Genomic DNA, 12,361 nt, shown 5'->3' with positions numbered 1-12,361 from the left:
CCTTCTATTGTGGATGGTGAGAAAATCAGCAGTTAGTTGGTTTTCAACTTTCTGAGTGTGCTCAAGGACACACAGTGACAGCATTCAGTGTGTATCATTTCCATGCTGAGATTGGGGAGCTATAATGTGGTTAGCCTGTATTATTTATCTACTATTTATCCCAGTTTCAAACCTGATTAAAAGTTAAGTCCTGTCACATCAGAAAATGAAACCTTCCTAAAAAAAATACTCAACACCTACAATAGTTCCTTCATCTTCTCAAATCATAATTAACAAAATTATCCCTGGAAACAAAAATTACCCTGGTTTCTTTACAGAATTGTACCTAGGGAAACATACTGGGGAGGGAAGGATTGCTAAGCTGAACACTGTTCTAGCAAAAGCCTCACTTTTATCTTCCTCAATAATGTTTAACATTCTTGTGCATCAGTATCTTAAAAGCCAGTTTTATAACTCTCATATTTAATACTGATAGTAGTAGCCTTTTCTCATTGCCTTTTTCTTGGCTAATAGTGCATCTGGCAAGTTACCTGATTGTGGTGTTCTAGGAGAATCTAAACTAAGACAGGCATACCTCAGATACACAGAGCAAATTATATTCTCTGAATAAATCAAATTTTTCCAACAGCCACTATTTGGGATTTACACTTATTTGTCATATGGACATGCAAATCTTCTGTCTTTTAAACTGAAAACTGCCAGCAGAGGCTTGACAGTACAACAAAATCTTGCTATTTCATTGTATATTATCTATTGAGGATATTATTATGATTAACTTCTTTGCAAAGCTGAAAATGTTTTTCTGGGTTAATTTTCAGTCAGATCAGTAGACTAATCCAACTCATCATATATTGCACAACAGTAGCAGGGCAGGGAGCTGCAGCCACAGACTGTAATGCTTACTGGGTACCTGCATGGTCGTTGGCGCTGCTGGGGCTCAGAGTCCTTAATCAGCTGACACTAACCACAGGGGTTAATACAAGCAAAAAGACCCCAGTATAGTTAAGTATTTCAGGACTGCACTGCAGATGGTTGTGTGTTGAACCAGTTTGTCCATCAAGGACTGTTAGTTTAAATGGATCAAAGGAAGCACTTTGTCACCACTATGGGTAGAAAATTCAGGCACTGAGTAACTAGGAAAATTACCAAGTGAGGACTTCAGGTAAAGTCCATGTGGAATTCCCGTTTCACTCTCTTTTACCAGTTTCTGTAGTATAGTATTTTCAAAAACAGACAAGAAAAATGTGAAAAAAGAAGTTTAATGATGACTTACAAATATACAATACTTACATTTTTAAGAGCTACAAAAACAGCATATTACAGAAACCAAAAGCTTCCTCCAACCTTTGGAGGAACATTTCCAAGTTATTATTTACAAAGAAAAATTACAGTCACTTTTCATAGTGTCACATGTTTATATATAAGCACTTCTCAGTTGAAAAATATCTTGCAGCTTACCCAGAGGCAGTTTTTGCAGTCTGAGCTCTACACCCATCTATCAGATCAAAAATTCTATCAGCCCCTGTTAAGCTGACATGACATTGCATTTTTATATTTTAACAACCTTTAGTTTGAAAATATGTACAACCCATATGGCTAAACAGATGCATAGTTGTTGAGATTTCACCTAGTGTATTATATATTGCTCATGGTTTGGTAAAATAGTATAGGCTACCTTTTTTAATTGGCTTGCTGATGTGCGTTTAGAAAAAGGTGGTCCGATTTCCTTAGGGTATTTCCAATTCTTCCTGAAAGGATTTGAAAAAATATAACATGTCCTTTGAAGGACACTTTTTCACCTAATGAAACTTTTATATTAAATTCTTCCTTCTCTATGTACAATTCTTACCTCAGGTAACAGAGACAAACTAAGCACACTTTCCAAAGTCTGCTCATTTCCATTAGTTTTCCGGCATTGGATGTTACCTAGATTGTCAATTTAACCCAAAATTTTAAAACTTTCTTCTACCTGAGAGCAAACATTAGTATTTCTTAGCCTGTGTGTACTTGTGAGTCTTCTTACAGATCAGAATACTTGCAGTAATACAGCCAAAACACATCCAGTCTGTTTCTGATGCCTTCATTATATGTGTATACCAATACTTTCATGATTTTCAGGCCATATCATTTCAACATGTGAACTCAAATAGAATCATCATCTAGCTGAAGGTAGTTTGGGACTACACATTTATAACTGATAGTTTTTAACTAAAACTAAGTACCTCCAGAGTATTAGTTATGGTTCAGGTCCTCATCTTTTTAAACTGGAAAACAGAAAAAGCTTGCCATCAATAGCTGTGAACAGAGTTAAAAAAGTGTCTTCTAGCATTACAGTATTTCCCTACCAAAAGCTTACTCCACAGACAAAATAAACTCCAAGTTCAAGCATCTTTAAAGAATGCCTGTGTTCTGGATTTTCTTCGTGCAAGAGCTTCTTGTTTTTTTCTTTCAATCTCTTCTTGAGAACATTTTCTATTTTTTTGTTCTACCACAGACACTGTAAATAAAAAACATTTATTAGAAGCCTCAGGTTTGTTCAATATGTATTTTAACTTAGCCATTTTCAGTGTTTGAAGATCTATGGCAGGAGCACACTATTCTGACATACCAGGCACCCAAGTTAAAAATGGCTCATCTATCCTGTCCCCAAGGCAGGAAGAGGGTAAGATGCATGACCTTTGTAGTGCTACTGATTACTACCTCCCAATGACAACACTGGGATGCACACATTTGCTTGAAGGAAATTTCACTTGGCTGCCCTTCAGGTGAACCTTATGACATCAGGAGTCAACATAGAAGATAGCGATGGGTTAAGAAAATTAAGGCTATCAGAACGAAAAAAGGCTCTACAATTTAGTGAGTTAGGCAGAGATATGGACATGGAGATGGTAAAGACACAGGGGTCAGATACAGTACAGGTGTCACACAAATAAAACAAGATAGGTTGAAAAAAGGTCAAAAGTTGCAATAAAAACTGGCAAAGGAGACAAGAACATGATAGCTAGGCGTAGCATTTTATATGGTGTGTTACAGAACTATAAATTCCTAGACTATAAAATCCTGACCTTATTGGAACCAACAGGAATACTCCCTGCACATATCAGTAATTTTACCATTTTTATACACCAATTTCCAATTAATCTATTTTTAATAAGTATTCAAACTGAATAAATAAACAAAGGGTATATTTGCTTCTCACAAAAAAGCATCCATGAAAAATTAAACAGCAATTTTTGGAAGGATCACTTAACATCCATTTTTTGGTTAATGTCCTTTCCCTCAAAATTTAAGATGTAGTTGTTGTTTATCTGTAAAGGAAATCTATGCTATTTTTTAAATTCCTTTACTCTCTAGAACATTCCATAGAATAATTAGTTATCCCTCCCCTTCCTTCCCCCTTATAATCCAAAATAGCTACTTTCAATTTATATGCTTCTCTTCTGGGGAGGAAACAGATATAATACTCATTCTTCAATAATTAATAGTTTTGTTGCTTTTGCAACAGTGTTTCTTGAAAATGGAAGTTGATATAGGACACTCTTAAAGGCATGTTTTATCAGAATGAATATTGATTAAAACTTTGCCAAGCTGTGACATCAAGTGAAAATAAGACTGACTGGCACTTGACTAGTTCTACATTTCCCCAGTAAGTAACACTGAGCATGGAATATTACTGATGGCCGCCTGGCAATAAAGAAGTGACTGAGCTCTCCTCTGGATGAAAGGGCATCTTAGTGTTTAGACTGATAACACAAGAATATTTCACTGCCAATTTCAGCTACAGAGCAAACAGTAATACAGGCTGAGCTCTGAAAAGCGTCAAGTGATTTGAGGGTCCAAATTCCAGGTGTACAGTAATATAAAGAAACTGGTATTCCATATCACCTGGTGTCTTCTTTCCCTGTCCCATCATTAACTGGGGTTTTACTATGCATCAAAATAACAGTATTTTTAAGTAACAGTTTAAGAAAATAGTATGCTGAATGCTGCATCAGCCTATACTTGATCCTCGAGAATCTGAGTGTCTATGGAGAGAGGGTGTGAAGTATTTAGAGAAGTGGAATGGAAACAGGTGTCCTTAACTACAGGAATTCAAGATATGCATCAGGACAATTCCATTTTTGAGAAAATAACCTCCAGATTCTTCTTAGAACATTTGCTAACACCTTAACTGAATGGATGATATTGAAGCCTATTTTAAGTGGCAATACAATGCAAATTTCTCTGACAGTAAGGAAACAAACAGTAACAGTCTAACAGTGATACAATAAAGACAAATACCTGATGTAGTCTGTGCAAAAGACTCTGAAAGGTGCCTCTTGAAAGGTGGTTTCTTATTGTCAAGCTTGCTGTGCAAAGTTGCATTCACCTGTTTCTTGCTTCCTTCCAAACCCTGCAGAGTAATTCCAATGCCAGAATGATTCCCTGGATTTTCAGACCCTACACGAAGACCACCCTGAGAACTGTTAATCTTTCGGAACTTAAACTTTGAAGGCACAAGTGAAGTTTTGTTACCAGAGCTGCTACCTGGAATCTTTCCCGCATTATACAAGAAATGTGAGCTGTCAAGTGCTTTGCTACTAAAAATATTTACTGCATTAGCAGGACTTACTTCAGAACCTGTCTCTCCTGCTGGCACAGAATTTGACCTGTACCATTTCCCTGAAACAGTCTTTGAGGTATCTTCAGAATCTTGATGACAGTTTTTAGGCAGTGTGTATTTACACTCCACAGAAGGACCTGAGATCACAGTCAGAGGATTTGAGATGTTCTTACAATTCACTACATGACCTGTTGCGGCCAACCCATGCACCACCTTTGATGAATTCCTACAGGAATCATTTAGTGAGAGAGCCTCCTGTTTTGCATTTGTTTTTTGTCCCAAGAGGAGATCAGGTAGTCCTTGTTTAGATGCTGGGAAGCTGTTATCAGCATTTGATCTGGAATTAACACTGGCTCCTTGTATAGTTTTAGTTTTTTCATTTCCTTGTTTAACGTCCTGGCTCTGAGTCTGCTTTTCTATATCATCACACACCTGATATAACAATTCATCGTCCTCATAGTTTGCATCCCAAAGACTATCGGATCCACAAAACATATCTAGTATCTCATCAGAGAATTTTGGTTCATTCCAGTCATCAAATGACAGAGGACATTTCTTTGGTACATCAACTTGATTTGAGTGACCTGTATTAGCCTGGTTAACCACTTTGGTTAGATCATTAGGTTTCATATTGGTAGAAACACTGGATGACTGACAGGAAATAGTATGAGTGTAATTCCCAGGTTTTCCTGCTGGTTGTCTATGAGGATTAGATCTTGAAGGAAAAAGAGGAAGACCATCACTTTTAGGCTTAGTAGATTCATTTCCATTCTTCACTTCAGATTGCATTGGAACAGGAATATAGTTCAAATCACTGTTTTGGGCACTTTTCCAAACAGAATTAATTTTATCTGGTGTAACATCACATTTGCCATGCAAGGCCTTAGTCTCTGTCTTTGAGTTTTCTGTCTTACATGGCTTTTGCAAAGACACGGATTTTACAACATTTTGTGAGTTTTTACTAGAATGTTTCAAAGGTGAATATTGCAAACTGTTAGATTTGCTTACAGTCCCCAAAAGAGTTACTGAATTGCCACTACTTCTTTGCTTTGTTCTGCCAGCATCACTGAAATCACGCACAAATGGATTTGCAGGAATTTGTGGTGGTTCTTCAGTATTTATCAATTCAGGATTTTGGGTTATTTGCATCACAAAAGAGTCATCTGCCAAAAGATCTGCATCCCAGTCATCAAAGTCATCATTAACTACTCCTGCAAGCTTAGTGGAGGCCACCAATTGTGTCTTCAAAGAAGGAGGATTTTTTTTTGTCAAGGTGTAATTATCAGGCTTTGGTACAGTCTGGTCCACGCTTCCTACTGCAAACAGAGTATCTTTTTGATATGCCTCTGAATTACCACACTGCGTGTCTTCAGTTTTCTCAGGAAGGTTCTCCTCCTCCAGGGTACTTCTAATTTTCTGAAAACTACTATTTAAAGAAATATCTGACAGCCCTTGGCTCAACTGTCCACTGCACTTCTGGGTAGAGCAGTCAAAAAGAGCATGAAGGGCTACTTCAGCCTCAAGGTCTACAGACTTTTGACTGCTGGATTGACAGGGCTCTGCCACAAGGATGCCAGTGCTCTGTCCAACTGGTTTCAGGCACACAGCAGCATCTGTTTCAGAACTTTCACCAAGGAGGGATTTCTGGTTCTTCATATTTATTTCATCTTTAGAATTACTTGAAAGCGCTGAGGTGGTCTGGATGAAGTTGTGACCAAGCTTCTCCTGTTCCTGAACAGCATCTAACTCTACTAGATTTTTATCAAACTCCTTAGCCAATTTCATGAGTTCCTCTTCGGGATTTTTTATTTTAAGATCTCTGGATTAAAAAGAAAATACAGAAAATAAAGTCAGAGCTGCTGAGAAAGTTTAGCCAAGTTCAATTACATGACCCTGTGAGCTGTTCATTCTCTAGTTTAACAACTACAGAGGTATGACTAAATCCCACTGCTTTCAATATGCAGTCAACACGCAACCCCATTAAGAAGACATAACAAGCCCACAGTTAAAAGCATTCTATATGCTAATATACAATTACATGGTTCACTATACATAGAAGACCACATAGCCTTTTTCATGAAAGCCCAGCTATGATGGGCAAGGAAAGCTGTAACTTACCTTGTACAACTTAACTTTGTCCTAGCTCGCCCTTTTACTACTACAGGTGTACAAGGAATAGCATCCTCACCAATCCATGTTCCTAAAAGGGAGCCTTCATTACAGGTTGCTTTTTCATCCTGCATGATTAGATTTATAATGCTTAGAAATCTGATTTCAGATAAGGATTGGACTAGACACATATCTTACATGAGTTAAAAGTTGCTAAACTAAATAAACTGGATGAAACCTGTTGAAAGCCACAGATAAGAGCAAAACCAAGTCAAGTTAGATTACTGAAACATTGTCCACTAATAGTTGTATCACTTTAATGATATCTTCAGGTTTACACATGTTCATGTTACAAGCTGTGATCTCATTTACTTCCGTATACTACTAAGGAGTAGAACACAAACACAGCACAAACAGATTAGAGACCTTAAAATAAATTACATTCTGTATGCTTACAGAAAAAATTCTGACTTCTTCCACTACAACTCATTTATAAAAAGAGCCTTTAAATGGAATTAAGTGACATTTAGAAATTAAGTGAAATTGTTTCAGAGCTTCAGAGTTCAGGCTTGAATTTGAATTCTGAAATAAAGAGATACAATACTGCAGGGATGAATTGTTTAGAGGGGCAGAGTAATAGGATGCAGGAAACTACTGTGTGTAAGCCAGCAAAAATAATTTGAACTTTACTCACTACTAGGGTAGTTTTAAATAGGTTCTCTTATTCTTTGTAAATTTAGGATTTTTTTTAAATTTATTTTTGTTTAAGAAAAAAAGAACATAAACAGCAGATTACATTTATGGCAGAGCTGTAACTATTTAAAAGGAAGGCAGTGGCATTCCTTATCAATGACTTTCCAATTCTTTTAGTACAATTTCTCACAAATATGCTAAACAGTAAATATATTTTAAACAGCCCTGTCAAAAAAGCAGGCATGTTTTGCAAGCTAAATAGTACAGATCTATTTTAGGAATTGCTTCTTTTCTTGCACTTAAAATGCAACTGCACTTTTGTTTCCACTTTCTGGGCAGTGGACATCAGGTTCACGGCAAGAGGGAAAGGGCAGAGACATTAGCGTAAAAAGGAAAATTATTTAGAGTACCGAAGCAAGGTTACTGTGTTTATATTATGGTAAAATATCTCTCAGCTGGGTCTTGTTCTTGTAAACCAGCAGTCAAGACTGTTCAAAATGCTTAAAAACAACTGCCAAGTAAATCCAGTATGTGAAGAAACTCTTACCTTTTAACAGATGAGTAATTAAGGGTAAATAAACACAACAGTATTCCTAAGACCAAAGGCAGTAACTTGTATTCTGAAAGTAAACCTTTCTAAAATGGAGCTGCTGCAAGTTTCTTCATGTGTCCTTTTTTTACAGCAGCCATGACTCACAGAGCAACCAGTCAATGCTACGCTTACTATTTTAATTCAATCCAGTTTTATAAACTAGTTTTCTACATGACCAACTCTTTACCATGAAACTACTGTAACTAAAACTGAGGCTAAGGCTGAAGCACTATTCTGTTTGATTACTGCACATGCAGAGCATTGTTTTAGAAAGTAACAATTACCTGAGGAGCAATACGATTAACAATTTCCGAAATTTCTACTGCGCATCTACTGGTAGACTGCTTGGTTTTTCCATTGCCTATGGAAACAAACAAACTTCTTAAAATTTTGAAATCTATTCAGTTTAAGAAGTGCAGAACATCTCAGATAATTCAAATAAACCTGTAAACATCAGATCTTGATTCAGCACTATATTGAAGAATTCATGGGTTTTTAATGCAAGTAAAATCAAACAACCATTATAAGAGAAAGGAATCTTTTTTTCAAGAAATCTTTTATAACTTTTACTACACTCCCACTGCATGCCTCAAACAGGTGTCTTGAAGTCTGGATTTTGGTATTACCTAGTCTGTGTGCAACAGGTGAATGAGAATCCCAAAAGATCTCTTGCTGTGTATCAGTGTCATTAATAGGAGAGCTGAAAGTAGGTATTCGGGATTTCCTACTCAACGATCTCTTTGGTGTCTTATGTAAACATGACTCTGTGTAAAAAATAAAGAGGGCCCTTATTAAAAACCAACAAATAAAAGGCAACAATCACTTAGAACACAGAACAGGTCAAGACAAAAGAAGATGCTTTAGGAACATCAAGAATAAAAATCAAGTTCACACTCACCAGGATTCCTTTACTCACAACAGGAATACTGTTCATAACTAGACAATAAATACAGAACAGGACTCTTGGCTTTGCCAGTTACATCACAGAGATTACAGAACATTACATGATGCTGACAGCTTTATGCTCAGCATCTGATTGTAAGATGTCAATCCTTACACGTGAGAGAACATGGACTTCAGCTTATATTAAGACAAAAATTATGGATACCTGTATGAGAAAATATTTTGTATTCTTGCTTGCTTTGTGTCTTTCACCCAGATTCTGATCTGAACTACTATTTTAATGGGCCTCCAAACTACTCTGGGTCATAACCTACATTCGTCTATACTTCCTCTCCTGGGCCTTTCCAGCTAGGACTATTAAAAGCAGGAATATAGCTATTCAAAACCTGCTTGCAGCTGCCTTTGATCAGTAAGTGAACTTAAAACCCTATGTGAAACTCAGCTAGTCACCCCTGCCCTTTAGAAATGATTCTGCAGATGTGAAAGCGTACAGAAATAACTTAAAAGATGTGTGTACTATGCGAGAAACCTCTTAGAGCATGTTTTGCCCTGACATGTCAGGTTTCATCCTCTCCTTGGTTAGCTATCATTATTTGCTGTGGGAATCACAGAATAGGTCAGGTTGGAAGGGACCACAGTGGGTCACCCTGTCCAACCTCCCTGCTCAAGCAGGGTCATCCCAGAGAACATGCCACAGGATTGCATCCAGATGGTTCTGGAATACCTCCAGTGAGGGAAACTCCATGCTCTCTCTGGGCAACCTGTTCCAGTGCACAGTCACTGCACAGTAAAGAAATTCTTCCTCACGTCCAGGTGGAATTTCCTGTGCATCAGTTTCTGCCTGTTTCTTGTGCTATTGCTCAGCACCACCGAGCAGAACCTGGTCCATCCTCTTTGCACCCTCCCTTTAGATATTTATACACATTGATGATGTGCCCTCTGTTTTATCTTCTCGAGGCTAAACAGGCCCAACTCCCTCAGCCTTTCCTTGTAAAAGATACGCTCCAAAACACTGATCAACTCTGTAGCTCTCTGAATGGACCCTCTCCAGGAGCTCCATATCTCTCTTGTCCTGAGGAGCCCAGAACTGGTCACAGTATTCCAAATGTGGCCTCACCAGGGCTGAACAGAGGGGCAGGAACATCTGCCTTGACCTGCTGGCAATGCTCTCCTTAACGCACACCAGGGTACCATTGGCCTGCCTGGCCCCCGGGGCACGCTGCCTCAGCATACTTTTGACAGTAACAGCCCGTTCCCAGGGCACGCGAGCGGGGAGAGCGGAGATTTACACCACACCAACCCCTCCTTACGGCTCGGCCACCCCTCCCCCGCGGTTCGAGAGGTGGCGGGCAGGGCCGGGGCCCCCAGGGGCCGCTCCCGCCGTACCTGCAGCGCGGGGCGAGCATGCCGCCTCCCCGGCGGGCAGGCCTCGGCCCGCGCCGCCTTCCACCGCCCCCTCCTCCCCGGGGAGCTCCGCCTGCTGCCGGGTGAGCTGCTCCTCGCCGCCGCTGCGCTTCCTCAGGGCGGCGGGCCTGAGGCACAACCCCCTCCGCCGGCTACCGGGCATGGCGACCGCTGCGGCGGTACGGCATCCATCCCGCCACCACCAGCGCCGCCATTTTCCCGGGCAGCTGGCGAGGCCGTCGCCGATTGGCCGCCGCCGCGCCGCCTCGGGCGGCCATTGGCCCCGCGCTGCGTGGGCGGGCGGGCGAGCGAGCACGGCGGAGAACTGCGGCCCCGCCCCCCGGCCGTGAGGCGGCTCCGGGTCCTCCTGCCTGGCGCTGCCCCCGCCGGTGAGGCGGTCAGAACCTTCTGCCCCTCTGCTGAGGGAAGGAAAAGGTCAGCCGTGGGCAGAGGGACGGGATGTGCCCTCCTGTGGACCGTTCCATTAACTTGGCCTGAGGTGGCTCGAATCTACCATTAGCAAATTCGGGGATGACACCTAGGTGGGTGGGAATATTGTTCTGCAGCAAGGCTCTGCAGAGGGATCTCAGAGAGACTGGATCGATGAGCCAAGACCAAAAGCATGAGGTTCAATAAGATCAAGTGGTGGGTTCTGCACTTTGGCCCCAAGAGCCCCATTCAGTGATACAAGATGGGGGGTGAGTGGCTGGAAATTGGCTCCAGCTAAAGGACCTGGGGCTGGTGGTCAACAGCAGCTGAACATGAGACAGCAGTGTGCCCAGGTGGCCAAGAAGGCTTATAGCATCCTGGCCTGTATCAGTAATAGTGTGGTCAGAAGGACCGGGGAAGTGATTCTTCACCTGTACGCGGCACTGGTGAGGCTGCACCTCGACTGCTGTGTCCAGTTCTGGGCCACCCAATTCAGGAAGGACACGGAGGTGCTGGAGAGAGTCCAGAGCAGAGCAATGAAACTGGTGAAAGGTCTAGGAAACAGTTCTTACAAGGAGCATCTGATAGAGCTGGGGGTGTTTAGTCTGAAGAAGAGGATGCTCATGGGTGACTTTCTTACTTTCTACAACTCCCTGAAGGGAGATTGTAGCCGGGTGGGGGTTGGTATCTTCTCCCAGTCAACCAGCAACAAGATGAGAGGAAATTGCCTTAAGCTGCACCAGGGGAGGTTTAGGTTGGACATCAGGAGGAATTTCTTCACAGGAAGAGTGACTAGACATTAGAATGGGCTGCCCAGGGAATCACAGTCCCTGTATATGTTTAAGGAAAGAGTGGTCATGGCAACTCAATGCCGTTGACGTGTTGGTGTTTGGTCATAGGTTGCACTCAATGATCTCAGAGGAGTTTTCCAATCTAATTGAGTCTGTGATTCTGTAAAACCCAGGCAGGCATAAACCATTTCATCCCAGTGAGGCAATTGGTGGTGGCAAAGAGAGGCTTACAGAAGCTAAATTTGGTAGGTAAGAAATTAACATGGGGTTCCTGAGGGACTGTGATACTGCGTCATTATTTTAAGCAATATAAATGCAAACACATGTATATGCTATATCATAAGGTGTATCTTTCCTGCCTGAGCCTCTAAAAATAAATGTACGAACATATTTGTTGTGCATATAGGGTCAAAGAGTGAACTGCTCTTGTCTTTTGCCTGGTTTTCATTTAATTGATTTGGAGTACTTTGGGTTCATACTTAATTTGTAACATGTAAGCAGTGGTTTTCAGTCTTGGATCAGGAGTAAGAAGTTTTGAAGTTACTAAAGAGTGATTCCCTGAGCCATGAAACCTTTTCTTTTCACCTGAGGCCTCAGGCGAACAATATGTTTTTTCACTTCTTCATTCTCATGAGTGTAATTAAAGCCAATAGAGGACTTTTTAACAAGGAAAAAAAATAGGTACTATGTATTAAACAGAGAAACTGTATTATATATGTGGCAAATTTATAACAACCACAGAAAGTTGTGACATTTGAGTAATTAACTCATTTATGCGAGACCTGTAAAATATAAATCGGACTTTAAAATTTAAAAATACTGAAAAAGTGGGTCAAG

General features: G+C 40.5%; 1 protein-coding gene across 2 annotated transcripts; it reads right to left on the bottom strand.

Moving 5' to 3' along the window:
• Positions 1 to 1,242: 1,242 nt before the first annotated feature.
• On the bottom strand, positions 1,243 to 10,545 carry ETAA1 (ETAA1 activator of ATR kinase). 2 transcript variants are annotated; one of them, XM_032103599.1, is made up of 7 exons: positions 10,287 to 10,545; positions 8,624 to 8,761; positions 8,282 to 8,358; positions 6,722 to 6,840; positions 4,613 to 6,422; positions 4,282 to 4,393; positions 1,243 to 2,497 (listed from the first exon to the last, which is right to left on the bottom strand). In XM_032103599.1, the coding sequence occupies exons 1-7, from the start codon at positions 10,465 to 10,467 to the stop codon at positions 2,382 to 2,384; spliced, it is 2,553 nt and encodes an 850-aa protein (XP_031959490.1). In that variant the 5' UTR covers positions 10,468 to 10,545; the 3' UTR covers positions 1,243 to 2,381. The 2 variants fall into 2 exon arrangements, with proteins under 2 accessions (XP_031959490.1, XP_031959489.1); XM_032103598.1 differs by having other exon boundaries at positions 4,282 to 6,422.
• Between the last annotated feature and the right edge of the window lie 1,816 nt (positions 10,546 to 12,361).

Source organism: Corvus moneduloides, chromosome 3 (genome assembly GCF_009650955.1).
Source record: "Corvus moneduloides isolate bCorMon1 chromosome 3, bCorMon1.pri, whole genome shotgun sequence".
NCBI lineage: Eukaryota > Metazoa > Chordata > Aves > Passeriformes > Corvidae > Corvus > Corvus moneduloides.
Note: the sequence above shows the minus strand (reverse complement) of the source record. Positions and strands in the feature narration are given on the sequence as shown.